A 22,251-nucleotide genomic window follows, 5' to 3' on the forward strand; every position below is an offset into this window, starting at 1 on the left:
CTGCTAGATCGATGGTCTCTATGAAGTTAATTATAAAAATTTGTAATCATTTTAAAAATAACTTTTTGAAAAAGTCATCTTTGAGAAATGCTCAACTTCGTCTTGTGGCCCCTGAGCCGTTATCACAGGGTGATGGCCAACTCATCGACAATCAACTCCGTCAACAAGGCAAAATTCCTGGAAACGAGGTTGAGAAATGCTGTTACCATGGTTTAGCAACTTCCATTTTTAAAGTGAGAGTTTTCGTTATTACTTTTTACAAAGAATTATGAGAGTAAAATTCACGTACCGTCATGAGAGAGCTGACATCTTTGTTTTAGATTTTCCACTAGTGTCTTACATTTGCAGTTTGCATTAAGTAGCAATGACTTCGCTTCTAAAAGTTTTGTGACGTCATCATTTGCAGTGTCCAAAAGAATTTTTTCCACAGTATGTAAACCAGGGGCTTTGAAAGTTTTTTTATTTTTTGGAATCAAATTGGACCCAATATCAACACCCCAAGAATGATAATTAACGAACAAAAACTTGATAGCTATAAAAAATCCAGTTATTTTGCGCACAGACACAGAATACGATTACCAAATTTCCCCAAACATTTTAAGTACTTCTTTTCTATTAAAGGACCGCCTTAAGTACCAAAAAATGTTGCGACAAGCCTACAGTTTTGTCCCCTATAGCTATAGGTTCGCGTGTTTTGAACTTGTAAAGGCTTAATTAATTGTTCGAACAGTGTTTATAGTTGACTTGCCTCCTTTTTCCAATTTTCGGTCCCTGTTTCCTTCAATTCTAGAGGTTAAGGTCCTATTAGATTTTAAACGTTTACTTGACATAGGCATCTAGAAAGTAGCGATTTCGAAGCTTAGGGTTCACGGTAGTGGTGATTTGACTAAGGCTATAATCGGAAAGTGCCAGCAAAACGTCTTTCGTTTCAATAATGCTGGTCAATATTGTTGTTACATTTATGTACTTGTTACATGGCATTTGTTAACTGAAAATTCTCCCTACATTGTTATTCGTTTTATCAAGACATACTTTGGGGGCTGTCCGTAAGTTCAGAAGGAATCCTGAGATCGGGAGAGAAATTTGGTCAGAAATTGGTAACTTCCAGCGTAACAAAATTGAACCGTTAATCATACAAGCTTGTAACGTAGGCATTGTAAGTAAAACGCTTAACTTCACAGTTAGCTACAACCCACTCCCTCCACAAAATGTTTGAGAAAATCCACTTCCCTTTGATATTAATGTGAAATAAAGTGCTAGCCTACCAGCTGCTTTTCTTCACCTTCTACTCTTCTTACAACTTAAGTTTTTCCAATATATTCAGAGGAGAGTTGTAGTACACTACACTGAAAGTCTTTAAAAAGTAGGTGTTTCTTCCAACTAGTACAACATTGCAAATGCGTGTAGATAAGTATCAAAACAGCCTTAATTTAATTACACTTTTAAAATACTTCATCAGGAATTTCTTACCTCCATAATGAAGAATAAAATGCATGCTTAAAGCGTTGCTGTGTTTCGCTCAGCCGTTACAGCGGATACCATGACAGTGCATAGACAGATGAATTTACACACGCACGCGAAAAAAAATTCTGAAGAAAGAAAATATGGAAACAAAAGCTCTAACTTTAGAAACATTAGAAACTAAAACATTTAGACCGAAAAAAAAACTAAAGATTTCGGAAACATATGCTCAAAATCCGAAAATGTAGATAATAGGTCGGAAAAAATTAGAAGATGTTCTTCATTTTTAATTCGGAAATTTTCCGATAGTATATTGTAACGTACGCCATCAAAAAGAAGAAGAAAATGTTATTAAAACACGTGCTTGTGTAAAATGTTTTTCCCTGTAGCTATAAACAAACATATACAAAAACTAATGAATAAAAAATATAAAGCGCTTTTTAAAATGAAGCGTTTCCTTGTTCTTCATGTCGATGCATCCCATTCTGCTAACGTCAGCACTATTGGACAGTGGTCACTACCATGAATTTCCGATCTTATCGCACTATCACATAAATGTTTTTCTAATGTCGTAGGAAGCACGAAATAATCCAATCTCCTAAAAAACGTTTTTGAGATTCAAAAATTCATTCACCCCATACTATTACAGCGCAACAGAAAAAATAATCAACCCACAAACCGAGGGTGCAGTTTACATTAAATACTTAGAGAACAATTGCATCACTCGATAACACAAATAAACAAACAAAAGACAGCCTTACCAGCCAACATTTCTTGCCCTTGCATTTCCTATGTAAGTCCAGTAGGTATACGCTCCCGCTTGTTTGGGATTCAAATGTCTGTAAGAGTCAAAGTAACCATCGTCCAAAAGTTTTGTAAAGTCTTCCCTTTCTTCGATAGTAAAGCCGGGACTTCTTTTGTTGCTTTTTGGATTTGCAATGTCTATAAAAAGACATTACTTGTAAAAATATAGTTAATGTTAGCAAACCTACAAATATGAAACTACAACCCTGGAAATAAAATTTGGTTTTCAGCATGCTGATGTCAGCAAAAATCATCACCCTTTAAGATTTTAGATCTAAAGAAATAACTTAAGATCAGAAGTCCTAAATCCACTGTGAACGTTGACAAGTCCGCAGTGCGTGTCCCTTAGATTGAAACTGCGTGCTCAATTTCTTGTGGTAATGATCCGTAAAATCTTACCCTTTTCCAAAGTATAATATGTCCGGAGTTGTAGCTTTTTTAGAAATTTATCGACATCTGAATGACAGAAAGGCAATGACGAGGTATCTATGATTGCTTTTAGGGAATAAGTTTCGCAGGAATTTTTACGGAGTTTTGTCAATTTTGCGAAAATTAGTTTCCGCAAAAATTATTATGAAAATTAAATCTCACCTTTTTTTATTTTATTTTATTCCTCTTTGAAAAACGAGTGTCATTCATTTTTTGTTTCGCGAAATTGAGCAGAATTTATTCCTTGCCAATCTATCAGCTTCCAGTATAAACTAATAAATTACAACATACTACCTATTTCGTGATGCGCCACATTCAAATCACCACAAAATATAACAGGTTTCTTCATATTTAACTGGTTTATATACTTCTGCAATGCAATGTTCCAAGTTCGTCTGTAGTCTAGTCTAATGTATGTACAAACATTTACTACAACATCTCATTTTAACATTAAACAATTTTGCTTGAGTAATCATGTACACCATGACATTTAGCTACAATGAAGAAAACTCATAATTATGTACCACGTGATTCAAAGAACAGTTCACTACCGTCAGTCACCAATATAGGCCATCATATGACTGCCAAAATATCGTTTGCAACCTAGTGTGAACTTCGCACTTAACACGATCAACAAAACACTTTGAGTGAAACTCTTATTACACTAATTTACATAAGAACCAGAAAAAATACCCTACATCTGTAATTTTCCTGTGTCCTCCGAGTTATCCCTAAGACTATATATGGTTTAAACTTTAATTATTTATGTACAAAGTCCTATTACGGACGCAAGTACATTTATAATCATATAACCGAAACTTCTATGGTTTATTTTGTCTAAGACTCACCTTACAAGTTTTGCACTAGAGTTCGGCACGTCTAAAAACAATGTTAACATAAAAAGAACTTTGCACAGTAAAAACAGAGCCTAACATACAGACGTTGCAAAGTATAAGCATACTTACACGATGTGACAACATAAAAGTTGTCATACTCCGCTGTGATTAATCGTCCTTCTTTATCATGTTCTGGCACATCTGAATAAAAAACCCTCTTGCAGTTTCAGAAATCTTTTGAATTCTAAAATATCCCTCCAAACTATGAATTATAAATCTGATTATTCTGACTTTGAGGTTAACAAAAAAATATGTGTCAAAATTTTTGTTAACTGCGCCAATTTTTGTTGAATACCGTTTTTAAAAACAAAATTGTCATACCAAGTTGTTTAGGGAACAAAAATGTGTTTCACGTCATTACAGGGTGGCCACTCAAAATTAAAAAAAAATCCAAGAACTAATCAAGAACAATTCAAGAACAAAATATTGGTTTTCAAGGACAAAAATAATTTTTAACAACTTCAACAAAAGCTAATATCTTGATCAATTCACTGACTTTATACATCAATATAGCATAATCTGTGATAATTTGAACAAAATAAAAGAGTGTAGACATGTAGAAACCTTGATAATAAAGTTGATATCGTTCCAGAAATCATTCTTTTAGGAGTACATAGCTACTTTGTGTACAAGTTTATAAATACTTATCAGAAAGCTAGAATTATATAGTAACAAAAGTGTAAAACTAAAAATAACAGAATATAAAAGTCACAAAAATAACAAAGTTCAATAAATAGTGTTCTTCTCTTCTTGTTTCTAAAATCTATTTATCCAGTATTATGGAAACGGTCCAAAGGATTCTATTTCTTGTGTTTTATAAAACTTTAATTCTCAATTAAAAATAGAACATATATTGTATTGTATAAGAAGATCTTCAAACTAGAAAATGAACCAGACAAAATGACGCTAATATGAAGCTAATAAATAATCCATATATCTTGAAATAAACTAATGTCAACAAACTACGAGTATTATAGAGGTTATTAGTTTTTGAGATCTTCCTCCAGTTTTTTAATAGCCTCATCTAAATCCACCATTGTCACTTTTTTCTCTGTAATGGCTTTTCTGAATGCATTTGCTTTCAGAAACATAGCAATGTCATGGCTAACCTCGCCCTCATCAAGACAGTTGTTCATATCTTTGTTCAATGATCGAATACATGTATCTACCTCCATTCGTTTGCGTTTCACACTATCAATCTCATATGCTATTATCTTTCTCTTGTTATTCGCTGCTTCATTTTCTTTTGATTTTTTTACTTCTTCAAGGGCAAATACATACCTAGAACGGGCTGTTTTACATGATGTAACCATTTTGGCAGTGATTTCAATATCATGCACATCTTTCTTGCAACACTTTAAGGCATCATATACCAACCGCTGAGCACATAGTGACTTGTTTTTAAGATTTTCGATAGTGACTTCTTTGTTGATGCTGAATCCTCTCTCGATCTGGCTTTGTCCATGTGAAATAGTGAAGACCATCACCATGACTTTCCATAAATCTTTGTATTTATCAGAACCGTTTAAATACTCGCGGTAAAAATGATCCAAACGATTATCAGAAAGGCTAAAGCCAAGAAACTTATCTTTATGAGTCTTAGCTGTGCGTGAGATGAACTCCTCCAACTGCAACTTGGCATTATCTGCTTCTTTTGAATTGATGTGATTTGTTGTGTAAAACTTGTCCACGACCTTTTCAAACTTAAGTAGACAGTTTTTACTTTCAATCATATTCTTTGGAACAAGACTAGACAAAGATCGAACAAAAAGGTGTTTCAATGGCGATCGTTCTTGTAGCTTTTCAATAATACCTTTAATAAGTGCAGCACATTCTCCTTTAAACTTCAACTTCTTTGTCAAACTGGCTTGAAGGGACGAAAGCAAGGTTTTGGTGGCAGTTGGTAACTTGACTAATTCCGGTGGTAAATGATTCTCTCGTTTCTGCAAATCAATTTTAATTAAAGAATAAGCTGAATCAGCTTCATCAATAACGGTTTTCCGAATGAAAATCTTCATTAACCGACGGATAATATTTTCTAATATTTCCGAAACAAATGGCATCATTGGATTATCCGTCTGGAATTGCTTCAGATACGAAGACATCATGCTGGCTACATCAACAAAGAATTGTAACTTTACTTGCATAAACATGTCAGTGTGGTGGGTGACCAAGGTGTCATACGAACTGTTTTTGCTTGGTTGTTTTGATTTGCATAAGGTTTGATAATGCTTTATGACATTCACAACATTTTCCCAAACTTCCTTTGCTCGGATGGCAACAGGTTCATCCTCAACCCAGCGTGTCTGGCAAAACATTATTGGAAAAACATCTGATTTGCTTAACTGAATATATAGATCTCTTCGAGCTGGGGAATCATTGAACAGCTTCCACATGGCCTTTAAAACCTTTTCCAATTTCCAGCCAGTTGCTTTTACGCCAGTCTGAAAGGCTCCGTGCACCACGTGTAATCCACACGAACCAACATCAATAATTTGGGGATATTCTTTCTCAGTACGATGCGATTTTAAATTTTCATAAACTTTCCAATTAGTGTTTGGTCCGTCCATGGAAAGCATGACCATTGATTTCTGGGGTAACGCATCAGTTGCTTGAAGAATCTCGTGCAAGATGTTATCTGCATTTGGGCGCCTGAAAAACCTTGAGGTTAGGTAACGTGTCTGGACTTCATAGAGATTTTCATTCCAGAAACGAATCTGAACGTCCATTTGTTCTTCCTGTTTATAATGATTCAAACTTTCGTCAAAAAGTGTGGAATAGGTTGGCGAATTTTTAATTTCTTGGAGCAAGATTTCCATGAAATATGGGGCTAATCCATGTACGATGTAGTACGCACATTTCGTTTTTGATAACTGGAATGACTTTGCTATGTCACTGTCAGGGAACATCACACAAAATAGCTGGTTCAAATTCAAGCAAGAACGAAATGAATGATGTGATGTTAGTACTTTCAGAGCCCAACGAATTTCAGCATGGGAAACTGCTAATGTACTCATCATTAAATCAATCTTGTTAGTGGCGGGGGAGGCGTCTTTGCTTGATGATGGCTTTGGAGGGTTACTTTTGAAGAACAGACCAGAAACTGGACTATAGTTTTTCACATTCACTTGATGCTTGTTGCCCTTAGAATGCGATGCTAAAGCACTTTTTCCCATTATAGTTATGTCTATCACTGTGTTACAAAGTCTACACAATGCTTTGTGTTTATCTGGTCCCCTTTTCAACCATATTTTAAACTGTTCATCGCTCAACCAACTTTCATTAAAAATACTTTTTCCATGCATTCTGTTACTTTTTTTACTAGACATTTTTTTACTATTCTAAAAAGATTTTTCATAGAATTGTAAAAACTCAAGAACATTCAAGAACCAAGGGTGGAAAACATACTATTTCAAGAACAATTCAAGACCAAATAAAATTCAAGAACATTCAAGAACATTCAAGGTTTTCAAGGACGAGTGGCCACCCTGCATTATCATATGCAGTATGCTTTTATGATCACCATGGAAACTTTGACTAGTTTTAATTTTTGGACTAATTTAGTTTTGTCATCCCTAACTGATTCCAATTTTACAAACAATGATTATTCATAAGCTTTATAAATATATATATACCGACAAAAAATCAAAAACTAAAATAAAACTAAAATTATTTAAATCCTATAGAACACAATGTTGTTTTACCCATTCCATTCTTGACTTTTATTGGTTTTTTCTTCGACCATAACCTGCGAACCACAAATAATAAATTTGTAACAAGCAAAGTATTTCAAGTACAAAAACAAACAATGTACTTACGCAACACCACTGTACCCTTTTTTTTGGGCCGCATTCCAGTACATGTAGTAATCATTTGGCTTGTCTTTAGTTAGTTTGCTTCCACTCTTCAACTGTAATACCTAAAAGGATGTCTTTGTACATCAATTTCATCAATAAATAGTGGCTTACATTTGCAACCTTAACAAACAGCTTTAATTTTTTTACTGAAATAAAAAATAGTACTAAATGAAAAGACATTTACTTTAGAGAAGGAAATTTTTGCATTTCGCGAACATAAACTTTGGCGTATGAGCCTTATTTAAAATTTTCGCCACATTAACTTTTACGAATTAATAATTTTCAAGAATTTCGGAGGAATCAATTTTTCTAAACGAGAAAATTTCCTTAGAAATTTTCAAAAGGTATTATTATATTAACAGTCAATCGTGAGTTAGTAAAACATCTCAGGAAAGTCATAAATACAACGTATGAACTTAATATCAGTTTTTTCCCGGTTAAATAAACTTTCGCGAATTGAAAGAAAATAACCCTTTTTTCGCGTACATAAACTTTCGCGAATGAATTTCTGTTCGCGAAAGTTTCTTCCCCTAAAGTAACTCTCCAAGCAATTCATTCTCAAGGCATCAAAACAAATTTATCTCTACAAGCAATCATTCTGTTAAAGCAAACTGACCTCTCCAGGTAATTCTTTCTCTGTACATTTTGTTTCTTGCAAGCATACAATGTCGGCATCTTCTTTCTTTATATAATCTAAACCATCTTTCTAAATTGTATGCATATTTTGTGAGTATTTGTGGAGAAAGTCAAACATTTTTGATGGTATATTTTTTATATCAGATGCAGGGGACAACAAATGGAGAAAAACTTTGAGAAGTATCTTTTAAAGGTAAAAGGTTACAGAAAATTATTTCAATTGTACCGGTTGCCTAACTTTAGGACTTCAATGCAAGAAAAGAAAAATTAGATGATACGTAAAGGTATATAATTTAATATAACCTTGATCCATGCTCTCAAACCTGCCACATTCCATGAAATGATTTTAATTGCTGCTGCACTAAAAAAAATGAGGGAAACCTAAATTTAAAGTCCTGATCTGACATGTTTATTTCACCATGAATAAGGTAGTTTTATAGGAACTTTTTATGTGTTTAATAATGTGGCAAAAATAATACATGATACAATGTGACCAGTACTAGACTATGATAAAATTACTGATGTGAACAGACTAAATTCTAAACAAGACAAAAAAAACAAGGCTAGGCTCAAAATCAGGGAGCGGGGGTTTCCTTAACTCAAAACGGGGTAAAGGCATGATACAAGACTATAGTGTTGATTAGGAGTAGAAAAACAAAAAAAAGGCTATCAAGCATACAAAAACTAGAAAGCAGGCGAGACTAAGATTAGCAAAAGCACACAACTAAAAACAACAACAACCACAAACCTTCCATCTGCTGCAGATGTCTTAATTTCATTTAAAACAGATTCTGAAGCCTATTAAAGCAATATAGATCCACTTTGCATAATAAATAGCCAGTGACTGATGACATTTCTCGATCAAACAAAAAAAATTGCATTGTATTAGAAGACTTAATTTTATGATATTAATTTAGGCAATAAACATTTGTTTGAAACAACCCCCGCCCATTTTATAGATTCTAAAATGCTACACGAGATTTAGATCTATATGCCTTAAAAGCTCCATTTACCATTATGTTGTAATCTGGGGCAGTTAGATTGGAATCTGGATGAACTCCTCTAGGAGCAGTTCACTTGGAACATTTAGTCAAAGCTTTCTTGGTCTGATTTCTTGGTCACATTTTTTGTTTGTTGAATAATTTGCATTAATTAAAATGGCATAGGAGATCCACTGGATGACTTGAGCAGTTAAAGCACACATATACGAAATATACGAAAGAATAAAATAAATATTTACCATCCTGTTAAGATTGCTGACCACATTGTTTTCTGTTTTAATTTCAAATTATATATTACCTTATTTATACAAATTTTACAGCACATTTAATTTGGCAAAGGTGATAAGTAATTTTTTGTGTGTATTTCATTTTCTTCTGATGTAGGGAAAACATAAATTTAGCATGGATTTTTGGAGGAGGCCAAAGGTCTTTGAATTTGGTATGGATTTTATTTGGTGGAGCTGAGATTACTTTGACATACATATAAATGACTTCTCGAAATTTCTACCCAACAACTAGAAATGAAACTGAAATTTTATTGGGTAAAAAAAAAAAAAAAACTTTTATCATACAATAAACTGTGTATAAAAGATCTTATTCTATGGCTTGGCAATGGTGCAAAACTTCTACTTGGTGTGAATTAAATTGGGCAATAAAAGAAAAAACTTAAATCCTCAGTGGACTTAATTTGGAGACTTCAGACTAAAACTTTCAATTTTCCAAATTAAAAACCTGTTTTCCATATTTCCACCGTCGTCATAATATTTTTTGCACACAAAAAGTACTTGCCTTCTCTGTGTTGACATCATCTTGTTTCACTTTCTTTTTCGGTGTTGAATCTTTTGCATCACTCTGGAGAGGAAACATACTTTGATTGATAAATTTTATAAAACTTAGAGGAAGATAAACCTTTTTTAGCAACACAGAATTACACAAGTTCTTGATCATTGTATTCCAGAAAGTATGCACAGATTTGATTTTATCTAACAATGCAAAATCAAACGAAACCTATATATATATAATTGGTTATAATTTATAAGTCTGATAAATATTTTTAAAGTGATTCATGCATTGACAATGATATTTTTATAGATGTTATAGAGGATAAAAAGTTTTTTATCATTTTTTTTTTAGAATTTTCTAAAAGTATTTCTTTTAATCCAAAATATTCAGCTTGTAATCATCTTTTCATCTGACTTTTCATGACATTATCATTGTTGTGATCAGGTAGTAAGCATAAATTAATAGTAGAAATACCTTGCAAACTAAACTTACATAACATTAAAACATTCAAGCAGTGTTAACTTATCTTGATTTCTTGACATATATATGTAAATTTTTTAGTTTAAGAATGATCTTATTAGAGGTAAAATGTAAATGTCAGCGTTTTTTAAAACTTACTTATATAGCGTTAAAGTTCCTGGATTTAAAAAATCTGAATCTTAAATAAATTGAGAATGAAAAGATTCCAAAGGATAAACGACTTTATATGATATAGTTACATTCATACCTAATTCAATTGACAACTAAGTTAAAGAGAGTGGACTCTGCAAATATGATTGTGTAAACACAACAGAATTTTTAATGTGCCTTTGGCTTCTTTTGCATTTTAAAAAGGTCTTAGTCAAGGCATTAGAATTACAAAACGATTGAACATAACTTGTCCTACTTATTACAGTATATATACTTACACAAAAAAAAAGTTTCAAAAAGTTCCAGATACAACAAAAAGGAAATGCATAGGAAAAAAATCCAAAATGTTACAGGACAAGGTAAAGGTGCTCAGTCACAACACTAGTGAAATCAAGAGTATTAAATGGCTCTTACTGCTCTTTTTCCCATTCTTTTTTCCAAACAAATGATTATTCTGTACTAGTATTTTTTCCCCTGAAAAGTATTATATTTATTAGTTGCACTCAGTATGAAAGACATGATTCAAAATGATGAGTGCAAAATATGCTTGACATGGCTTGCTGTAGCACAAAAAGGGGATAAACATAGGCCTCCATATATTTAAATAAGAATTTACATTTACGGTGGCTCATATCTGCCATATTTTTAAAGCAGCTGACTTGGGATTTTAGTTCGAACTAAAACATTTTACAGTGCACAGTAGTGACTTTGCTACTGCACACTAGAAAACAGTACTAGTGTGCACTAAAAAATGATCTAATGCGCACTAGAGTTTGTAGAACAATAGAAAATATAAATTTAGTGCGCACTAGTTTTTTCCAGTGCGCACTAAAGATACAGCCTAGTGCATACTAGAAATATTGCTATTGCGCACTGGAAATATTTCTAGTGCGCACTAGACATTCTGCTAGTGCGCAGTAGGAATGTTGTTAGTGCACAGTACGACTGCACATTTAGTGCGAACTAGCATTATTACTAGTGCGCACTAGAAATATGCTCACTGCGCACTAAAATGTTCAGTGCACACTAAAAAACCTTTAAGTGAGCACTAGAGAAGACTAGTGCGCACTAAATTGCGTTATCGTAAAGTATGGTGTTTATACATTTTCCCTTTGTTTTCCTAGTTTTCTTAGATAGATAGATGGTTGTGCATATTTTACATGGCCATAATGGTGGATCTAGCTATAGGTTTATTTAGTTCAGGTAGGGATAGACTGTTTGTTTTTTTTTTTCATCTAAAATTTCATCTTCTGAATGTTATATTATGTCAATGCTTCGAAGCTATCGTGTTATCATCCAACAAAGGTTTCCTCAACTTTATATATACATCATTTAAATTTCCATGCAGTGTTCTATGATACTAAAACATATGACTTTTATTTATTTATTTATTTATGGGATATGACGACTGTGTCTTCTTTGCTTCTATTAATTAATAATCTTAGTGCGCACTATCATGTTTGCTTGGGCGCACCAAAGTCGTTTGCTAGTGCGCAATAGGTTATTATCTACTGCGCACTACATAGTACTTTTTTCTAGTGTGCACTAATGAAGTCACTAGTTTTTATTGCACACTAAAATTCTAAGTCAACTGCTATGAAAAATGGCAGATATGAGCCACCGTAAACATTAATTAATATTAAGTTCAGCACTTGTAAAACTTTTGTATTCTCAGAGCCGGGTTCCAATCAAAAGTGGAAAAGATATCCCCCCCAGACAATAGAGATTAACAGTTCACGCTAGCTCATGTATTCATGTATTCAAAAGGCAGCCATTTTGATGGATTCTCATGGTCAAGATTCATGGATGTTTTACATGAAACTAGGACGCAGGTTTTTTGCGCTTAACTTTTTTCCCATTCAAAATTTCGCGAGCCAATCAAGAACCAACAGAGAAGACTTAACCTCGTCCCCAGGGTTTTTTGACTTTTTAACAATAGGGCGGGCCGGCGAGATAGAGCTAGTGGCGGAAGTGAGAAAAATTGCACTAATTTTGATTATAAAGAGCCTAATTTTTTATTTCAAAGCGAATTGTCATAAATTATTTCTCACGCATCAACGAAAAAAGTTTATGTTATTAATTTTATGTAAGGAGTAAAATAGTAAAAATAAATAATGATGAGAATAAATTTACAATAAATTTACTTTATTGATCTCAGCAAGGCATTCGATACAGTCAACCGTGATTCTATTAGAAAAACTAAAATATTATGGCATAGGAAATACATGTATTGCATGGTAAGAACTACCTCTTCGAAAATACTGACTACAGGTGAATAACATGTGAAGTACCTTAAGGGTCAATTTTAGTAACACTGTTGCTTCTTATTTATAGCCTGACCATCGAGGCTGCCACTCTCATCTACAAGATGATGGTTTTGCCGATCATAACCTACAGCTCAACTATCAAGACCTGCTTCACCGAAACCCAACGACGGAAGTTCTCTTCGATTGAACGCCGTGCTGAAAGGATAGTTGGAACACCAGTTCAGCCTATCGTAAAGGTTATTGAACAACAAGTCCGTTTTCTGGTTATAAAATGTCTAAACAAAGAGTTATGTCACGAAACCTTGGACAAATACTTTGAGGTTCAACGACACAAAAAAAAGGACGAGAAATAACGATCTCTGCCTAAAATTGCCAGCATGGAAGCTTGAATTCGCAAGATCTGGTTTTTATTATGCTGGTGCTAAATTATTTAATAATTTATCTTTAACAGAACGAAAATCGCTTTTATAATAATTTTTCTGGTCTTATTTTAACACTATTCTATTTCGATTTCTATGTATCCTGAACAGACTTTTATCTTTTATCTTATGTTTGTCATAACTTAATTTTTCCCGAGTTTATCTGAAGTTAATTTCCACAATTCACTGTCTTTTTCCAGATCTTATTCGTAATGATTTTTCAGTATTCTTACCTATTTTACCCTTTAATTTACCATTTTAGTCTTTTCTACCTTCTCGGGCAACTTACGGACAGTCTCCAAAACGTGGTTTTACTAAGCGCACCAACCTGACTGATAATAAAACATCCTGGTTTTTTTTATTCGTTCAGGTGAAGGATCGATTTTTGAAAAAAAGCTGTTTAAAATTTTTTAGTTGTATTTAAGTCGATATAGCCTCGCTTTCGTGATTTTATTCACCTTTTTAATTCGGTAAAACCCATATAAATAAATACGCGATCAACTATAAACGGCTTTTTTTTAAGTCGTCGACATATTATCTGTGGATTAAAAAAATATCCGATGACGCCACATACCCCTAAGTGGTGCGAACTGTAAAACACGACGTTTTCTTTGATTTTTCGTCATTTTCAGTACTTTGACGTCATTTTTACTACGGTGTCGGATTTTTTTCCCGTTATATTAAAAGACGCGCAAAAACTGCGGGAAAAGAAAAACATAAATATGGTAGCTTCAGCGGGAAATTTTTTTTGTGGAATAAAGTAAGAACGAATAACGAATATCATGGCAAACGTTTTTGAATGCGCTTTTATGCGTGCTGAAGTATTGAATGGGATGAAAAATATAAGTCATCATCACTGTGACTTGCGTTTTTCAAATTTTATGGCGATGTTTCCTGATGTATCCATAACGAAAAATCATTTTGACAGAAAGTCCAAGGAACTTACTGCGTTTGTGAGAAAAAAAAAGTGGAACGGTAAAGTAAGGGAAAAATACCTAGATGATTTTTCTCAAGACAATTGGAAGAAACTCAAAGATAATGAGAAGATTAGGCATACTATACATGCATGTCAAGCATGCAGTTTATTAGAAAAAAATAAAAATACATTTCCTGTTTCAACATCACACAGAACAAAAAAAATCAACAATGTTAAAAAACCATTAACAGATATATCAAACACTGTAAATAGTACGAATAATAAAACTCCAACTACAACAAATAATACGTCCACACCTGTAAATGTAACATATAACAACATATCAACGATTACTACTCCAAACAGTATCAACACAACACCAGTTCATCCAATCACCATAAATTTGACAATTCCTCAAACAAAGACTGACATGTCATATATGAAAACAACGGCAGAATCTGTACTTAATAGTATCAACTCAAAATGGGACAGTATATATGACACTCCATTCACAAAGGTTCTCACAAAGGTCAAATCAGCTAATATTGCTCAAGTGAAGTCCAAGTCTGATAAAAAGAAAGAGCTTAGAGAACGGAATAAAATAATAAAAAAATCCTTGGAAAAAAAATGTTTTGGTGAAAATAAAGCAACAGACACAATCTTTGGCATCAGACAATCAAAAGCTTCCTACAAAAAATCAAGATCGATTCAATACTTTGAAAGTAAAGAAAATTCAATTAAAAGAATGATAGGTATAGCTATATATATTTTTTAATTTTAATCTTTCACCTGTACTGTATCTCCATTCACCTACAGGCACTGGTTTTTCTTGAATGGTATTATTTTATTGTTGCATTTTTTGAATATAAATTTATAAATAATTATATACACGCATATATATATATATAAACAAATATTAAAATGAAAAAATAAGCAATCAACATATATCATGATGAAGTATATAACCCCACGAAATTAACACGCAGAAATAATTAAAACTATGTTATGAAAATAAGTTGCTGTGTGAATAAATGCAAAAAAAATAGCAAAAATAAATAAAACCTTAGGTTCGTAGAATTCAGTCTCGCAAATCATTATTGACTAAACTAAAAACTGTAAAAATTATTTTAAACAAAATATATTAAGGAGTTGTTTCTAACCATAGGGCGGACAAAATTACAACAAAATCAAGACGTAGATGACACACCAATCAAGAAAAAACGACATAGTCCAGATCCAAACAAATTAAATTTCGATCGTCATGCTCTACTTGAAGAAGTGTTAGGAATGGATGTTGGTAGTAAGGTATATCTTCATGTATCTGTTAACATTTGTGTTGAACACATTGCCATTTATATCATTGTCCAATTTTGAACAAAAAAATAACTTGTGTGACACATCGATTTATTTCCTCTTGCAGATAAATTACTCTGACTTGGCCCGAAAATATCATATACCTGGAACTACTGGAAATACAGTTGTTAAGGAATTTCTCGAAGATAACGGTGTTGATTTATCAAAATTTGCAAACAATTTTGTTAACCCATGCAAATATCGTCGAAAATATGAAAAGTTTCCAGGTGAGTACCTAAAAAAAAGAAGAATTGATATATAATGTACGCTTCCAACATTGTGTCTTGTCATCAAATCTGTATAATTTATAGCAAAAGATTCTTAAATTCTTTCAAGTGTTACAGTAGATTTCTGTGTGTAGAACAATGTTTACCTAAAACACATTGCATCTTCACAATACTTTTAGAAATATGTATTATACAAAAAGAGGATGTATATATCGTAGCGTTTGTACAATCAACTTAACATTCCTTGTTCAGAAAGAGAGATATTGAGAACATTTCATTTTTTACAGATGGAAGTGGAGTGTCGGTTCCTATGCCCCCTACATTTGAAAAAATAAAAGAGGAGATACTGAAGAAGATTGAATCTGGAGATATTCTATTAGGATCTTTGGTTGAGCCAAAAAAATATAAAAAAGCTGTGATAAAGAATGGAGTGATTTTCAATGAAGAATTCACAGTATCTGGTCGTTGTATACCACTGAGTGACATTCGCAGAAAGATTTTTGAAGAACATCAAAGTTTGGGGATTATGAGAAATCCAAAAGGTGCTTTGACAAGATACTTCATACTATGGTCTGATCATGCATCACTTTTGAGTGCTGGCCATTTACTATTGACTGTCAAAGTTGTTTACGATGACAAGTTATTTTATACAGATGAGGAAATGTATGCAAAAACAGGTATGTCATTTAGAAGTATTGTTATTGATCACCAAAATTCTAGATATCTAAAATCAAAAATATTTACTTTTTTTACTTTGATAGTAGACATTAAATGCCACTTAATAATGTTCGCTAAATTAAATTTTAGGAATTTGTCATGATGTTCAAGAACTTGTGGAGCGTCCATCCGTTTATATTATTGGTTTTGCCCAGGATAGCATTGCAGAGAAGCTTTCATATGTCGAAACCAGACTTAATGACATTAGAAAATTGTCTGACCCATTAATTGTCAATGATAAGAAAGTGGTTGATGTGATAAGGTTTTTTCATGGTATGTTGATGGAATTCAATTCACACAAGTTTAATCTGCATAATGCAACAATTTATTTAAAAAAGGATAACAGGAATTCATTTATATTTTAGGTGACCATCCTGAAATACAATACGAGAGTGGTAACTCTCATGGTGGAAACTTTCCCTGTCTTTGTGGATGCAAAAAATCAAGATTTACAGATATAGCCCATGTCTACAGTAACAAAATAGTGTCCTTGGAACAAAGAAGGAAGAAGGTACATAAATTTCAAAATAAGTTGTTCGTTATTTGTAATTTTGACAAAAAGTATAGAAAATTATTTATTCCAGGTAAATGAAACAAAATATGAATGACAAATTTATAGATTTCTATTACATAACATTAACTATTTTTAACTAACTATTTTTGATTATTTTAGGTAATATCAGGCCCAGCAGGACAACAACAAAAAGCTGTGTCTCCATTTCAACAACTCAATGTGGAGAAACTGGGTCTTGAAGTAAATTACAGAAACCTTGACCGTGACTTACCAGTTCATCAAAAGTTGCACAAAAAGGACCTTGAACAGCTACTAAAAAATCATTTGACAGGTTAGGGCTATTTTATTTTTGATAAACTAAAATAACTTTTGCAAATTTTGGCCTTTTTCGCAAAAGTTTTATATAAGTTGATGTTAGTTGATATTTGTCTGAAAATTTTTCTACAAATAAAGCAAAAGAAAATCAGATATGTTGAGGAAAATTGAAAAGCATAAAAACAATTCTGATTTTATTTTCAAAATTACACTCATTAAAATTTATAAATTCAGTCAACAATTTTTTTTAAAGGAATTATCCGTGTTCCAGCTCTTTGCTTTGGAAATGAACATAGTACAATGGAGTCCTTGAATCTTGCTAATTATGAAGTGATGCCGATTGAACCACTGCATGATTGTAAAGGACATATCAAGAATTTGTGGGATGTTTTGCATGAAGTGTTGACACCTCAAGAGAATAAAATTTTTCAACAGTCCCTAGATGCCACATATGGTTCGAAGGACAAGGTGAGAGGATCTGACTATCGGCTGTCATCAATAGTTGTTTACCAATCAATGCAAAGCACTTGCAGAAAGGAAATCAAAGAGTTGTTGTACACATTGATGGAGCTAGTTCGGTTATCATATCTTAAATCCCAAAAAAGGTCCCCACGAATTATTCTACGATTACATAATATTAGTTTCCAGCATGCCATGTTGTGCCAAGATCTGTTTGGGCATAATTTAAAGTCAATGTCTACACAAAAGCTTTATGGCATTTATTATCATGGCTTGACAACACATTTAGCAGAAGTATCGAGAATTATCTCACCAAGCTCCTTACACACAGAGAATGAAGAACAGCTATTCAGCAAAATTAATCAAATAAGTTTGAGAACATCAGCCAGATCCTTAGAATCCATACGTGATAATAGCATCATCCGTATTCAAGCTGAACAGAAATTTATTGCCAAAGAATGTTCTAGAAAATCAACTAACACATCTAAAATATCGAAATTTTCAGAGAGTGTACTTGGTAAGTCTAAAATATCTGTTTCTACTGGCTTTCTAATTCATGTTGGCATTCAGAAATTGCTGAGACGAATGTCCACATGAAAACAAAAGTTTTCAATTCACATTGGCAAATATTTAACTGTTATTTGTGTACTGCAGCATTTGGCCGCAAAACAAATATAAATTGCAAATGTCGAACACGAGTTTGCCAACGCAAAACAGGAAAATGTCATTTTACGTAGGCAATGTTCTGTCGTCATGGAATAAACTGAAACAGAAAGGCTGTTCTATGTGATAATTAAATATATTTTGAAGTGCTTGACTTAATAAAAAGTCTGGTTTGATATTCAAACATTAATCTTTCTAATTTTGTTTAAAATTTTAACATGTGATAAAAAGTGTATGATTGTCATTTTGTTTCGAAATAAACTTTTTTGAATTTTCAGATGAGAAAAGAAGTTGTTTTAACATTAACTTACCTCTACGGAAATATCAGGCACACTTGGAAAGAATTGCAGATTTTTTGCTCTATGGTAATGGTGTTTGGTGGCATAGAGAAAATGATATTATCATATTTCATGATGGAAAAGAGGATGATGATTTCAGAGTTGAAGGGCCTTTGATGACAAATTTCAAACAAGACAACCTGCAATCAGTAGCAAAAGATGTAGAAGCTTGTTGGAAGAAATGCGTTGATCGTGGTATTGAATTGCCAATCACAAAGATAAATACTTTCGACGAAAATGGAGATTTAATAGAATGCAAGGCACTTGAAGAAGTAAGTAATACGTCATTCTTGGCTTACTGTCTGTAGGATGGGTATATTAATAGCCCCCAACTCAAATTCCTCTGTATCAAGTCTATCTCTACACTTTCTTACCCAATTATCCTCCTTCATTCTTGCAAGTGTCCTAACCAACTTAATCTACTTATATCTGGACAACATCTATCTTTAATTCTACAGATACCTAGCCTGCTTCTTAGCTCATATGAACTCTTTCTTACTCTCAGACTGGCGTTACAAATCCAAAAGCAAACATAACAAGTAATATCAAACTGATGGCTGATGATGATAATGCAGAATATGATAATGCGTATATATCACATGATAATAATGAAGAGATAGAAATGGAGATAGATATCACATTAGAACAGCAACCTTCCTTATTGGATTTAGAAGTTGACCAAGCTGTTCATTTTAAGAAAGAAACATCAAACACAATTACATTGGAACAACAACCTTGCATAGCTGACTCAGTTACTAATCCTAAAAAAACTGCAGAAAATAGTAAGTTGGAAAAGATCTGTAGAGACAGACAGACGAAAGCTGACCAAAACCCAATTCTTGAATCAGGTGTATGCAAGAACATAATGTATGTTCTTGGCTATTCAGATAAATTGAAGGACTTCGACCGTCATCATATGTCATATAAGCTGACTAAAAGTGAACATTCAAGAAAAAAATGTAGAGCATTTATCATTCATTTTCGCGAAAAAGTGATGGCTGTTCAGCATGAAGCAGAAAAAGCTACGAAAGATTGGGAAAAAGACTTCATAGCAAAAAATTTTAAGATGCCGAATACAGAAGAGCTTAAATCAAATAAAATTTACATGGAGAAATATAAATTAAATTACCACGCCAAAAAAATTCTTGAACAATGGACAAATATTTAGTTTTTCAGCAAAAGGATCAATATGCGCTTTTAAATTTTAAGAAGCATATTTTTCAACAAATTAGCCAGAGCTAGCTAAAATAAAAACATTTGATATATATATATATACAAAACTTTTTTTCTGATACGTTTCGTATGGGAAATGTATTTTTATATTATTGTGGATCATCATTTTGCACAAACGAAAAAACAAGAACAACACGAGAAGGAAATTAATACCTTTAAAAAGATATCAAAGTATTTGTTGTTGCTTTGACGGGCTTAATACGCAATAATCTTGTATTGTGCAAAACTTAGAAGAAATAGCTAGCTAGCTAACAGTCTTAAAAAGGTCCATTTTTACAATCCATTATGTGGGTTATATATCTGCACCCTAAATCAAGAGAATACTAGCTAAACTGCTTTTCTAATTAAGCTACTCTTTCGTACAGAGGTAGGATTTGCACCCACAACTATTTAGCTAAGTAATCTGCAGTGATCTAAGAACTACATAAACAGTTTAATTTCTTGACTAACTGTTTTTATATTGTATATATCTATCTATGTATATATCTATGTATATAACAGCCAGAAAGGCTATGTATAGCTCTGACAGTTACAAAGTTTAGGTAAACACTTCCAGAAATATATAGCTAGCTTTTGCTATAGCTACTATATATATAATTTTGACAGGTAGCTATAGGCAAATAGAATATAGAAAATTTCAAATATATAGAATAAATAATATTACAAACCTTGTTTTTACTGCGTGATCACAAATACCTTAACAGCCAAATGTATGGTACAACCAACCATTTCTGTCAACACAAAAACACAAAAATGGCGGCACCTTCTTGTCTTCTTCACAAACTTGAAACGACAAAAAGCACGTCAGATAGCAAAACGCGGTAGACGATTATGATAAAACGCGGTATACCCGTGTTTTACCCGAAATAATTGGAGACTGTCCGTAAGTTGCCCGAGTTTATGCTGTTTATGTTTTAATTTTAAGCTTATAACAGGACAAACACTGATAACAGTTTCTTTATATAAAATATTTTGTAAATATGTATTTAGAAACTGAAGTTTTTTATCCTGCATAGATATTCGCGAATAAATAAATAAATAAATCAGTGATATATTTAGAGCATCTTGAGTGTTACATATTCTTTTACCCATAAAGATATATATGTCCTGTTTAAAACTATTAGCACCGAATTGACAAAATTGATTGATTGGTTTAAAACGAATAAATTATCTCTTAACATACATTTTTTGATAAACTTAGTAAAAAAAGGATGATATCCCTCTTAGGTTACGTATGAACATAAAAAGAGAATATTCGATGATAATGGCGACTAATTGTGATTGTGTAATTGTAATTGGGTTGTAACCTTTTGGCTGCGGTCTCTAAGACCGTACATTATGTAACGAAATAACTACGCCGGTATAAATAATACAATAAAATTTTTGCTACCAAAGGTTAACATATGATGGAAAGAACAATGTTGTCTACTAGTTGTTATCTTTCGCTTTCTGATGTTGTTTTTATAGCTACCTAGAGCTACTGCAATTTGTGCCATGGATAGAGATAAAGATCACAGACTTATCAGTTTTGATATCTATTTTTAACAAGAATAAAGGATATAATATATTGAAATAAGGTGGCAAAATTTAAAGTTCGTCCCCACAAGCAATTATATAGGCTATTTCTAAACCAAGTGCACGAAATTTGAACTTTTTAAACACGTTTACTTGTCTATATTTACAACGAACTAAAGATCCTAGCTTTTGTCAACTCTGCAAAATGTCCTAAAAAGTTCAATTGTCTCAAAATTTTGGTGACGGATTGTAAATGGGGTAACGACAGGCCGGAGGCTTGTGTTTATTGTGTTTTTAATGGACTTAAATAAAGGTTATCTTGTGTTTTATTTGAACCGCTATTGCAAAAATTATCTTATTGAAAATAAGTCAACAAATGTGCAACACACTGTGCTTAATAATTCCTCTACCTGTTGTTTGTTACGTTTCCCCTCGGCTAGTCTTTAATAATAATCGCCGTATTTTGTGTATCACATGGGCTGATTTCGTATATAGAATGCTCGAAATATTTTTGGCCGAAATAGTAAACGCGATATATTTTTTAAGAATTTTTGTTGAATTCCCACGGTTTAAAAACTAGTCTAATAAGTAATATTGCTGTTACAGTTTGCGTGCCATCTTGAAGTATTTGTTGACATAAGAAACGTCGCACAATTAAATTTGCATTGCCAGGTTATCGCAGTTAAACTAATTTCCAGCATTGAACTCCTGTTCCATTAAAATTTTCCGTGATGCTGAAGAAACTGAGAATATCGAAATCACACATAGGGAAACAAAACAGTTTTCGTTTAATCACAAGCAGGAAGAATTATTCACGG

At 32.7% G+C, this 22,251-nt stretch overlaps 2 protein-coding genes across 4 annotated transcripts; one reads left to right on the top strand and one right to left on the bottom strand.

The window, feature by feature from the left end:
- Nucleotides 1–1,809: 1,809 nt before the first annotated feature.
- On the bottom strand, nt 1,810–10,995 carry LOC130644303 (exodeoxyribonuclease-like). Of its 3 annotated transcripts, XM_057449844.1 has the most exons (12): nt 10,912–10,995; nt 9,874–9,936; nt 8,832–8,881; nt 8,387–8,444; nt 8,064–8,153; nt 7,409–7,509; nt 7,295–7,338; nt 3,660–3,731; nt 3,543–3,573; nt 2,989–3,101; nt 2,223–2,403; nt 1,810–2,059 (listed from the first exon to the last, which is right to left on the bottom strand). In XM_057449844.1, the coding sequence occupies exons 1-12, from the start codon at nt 10,924–10,926 to the stop codon at nt 1,927–1,929; spliced, it is 951 nt and encodes a 316-aa protein (XP_057305827.1). In that variant the 5' UTR covers nt 10,927–10,995; the 3' UTR covers nt 1,810–1,926. The 3 variants fall into 3 exon arrangements, with proteins under 3 accessions (XP_057305827.1, XP_057305828.1, XP_057305829.1); XM_057449845.1 differs by lacking the exon at nt 8,832–8,881 and having other exon boundaries at nt 10,912–10,978; XM_057449846.1 differs by lacking the exons at nt 8,387–8,444; nt 8,832–8,881 and having other exon boundaries at nt 10,912–10,994.
- A 4,815-nt stretch (nt 10,996–15,810) lies between these two features.
- LOC130645916 (uncharacterized) lies at nt 15,811–20,312 on the top strand. The gene is made up of 8 exons (XM_057452041.1): nt 15,811–16,356; nt 16,487–16,669; nt 16,762–16,907; nt 17,070–17,241; nt 17,479–18,201; nt 18,626–18,957; nt 19,191–19,736; nt 20,268–20,312. Exons 1-8 carry the CDS (start codon nt 15,990–15,992, stop codon nt 20,310–20,312), a joined length of 2,514 nt encoding a protein of 837 aa, XP_057308024.1. The 5' UTR covers nt 15,811–15,989.
- Nucleotides 20,313–22,251: the final 1,939 nt, after the last annotated feature.

This window comes from Hydractinia symbiolongicarpus, chromosome 5 (assembly GCF_029227915.1).
Source record: "Hydractinia symbiolongicarpus strain clone_291-10 chromosome 5, HSymV2.1, whole genome shotgun sequence".
In the NCBI taxonomy this organism is placed as follows: Eukaryota; Metazoa; Cnidaria; class Hydrozoa; order Anthoathecata; family Hydractiniidae; genus Hydractinia; species Hydractinia symbiolongicarpus.

What these genes read in the sequence shown, in the direction of transcription:
- LOC130645916 (XM_057452041.1), top strand. Translation starts at nt 15,990, where the DNA reads ATGCCCCCTACATTTGAAAAAATAAAAGAGGAGATACTGAAGAAGATT. An exon ending in TGGAACAAAGAAGGAAGAAG is followed by an intron (nt 16,908 to 17,069) that starts GTACATAAATTT and finishes TGATTATTTTAG; the next exon opens with GTAATATCAGGCCCAGCAGG. An exon ending in ATTGGGAAAAAGACTTCATA is followed by an intron (nt 19,737 to 20,267) that starts GCAAAAAATTTT and finishes TTTCTAATTAAG; the next exon opens with CTACTCTTTCGTACAGAGGT.
- LOC130644303 (XM_057449844.1), bottom strand. An exon ending in ACATCTGCAGCAGATGGAAG is followed by an intron (nt 8,445 to 8,831) that starts GTTTGTGGTTGT and finishes CATTTTTTTTAG; the next exon opens with TGCAGCAGCAATTAAAATCA. An exon ending in AGGGCAAGAAATGTTGGCTG is followed by an intron (nt 2,060 to 2,222) that starts GTAAGGCTGTCT and finishes AACGTTTTTTAG; the next exon opens with GAGATTGGATTATTTCGTGC.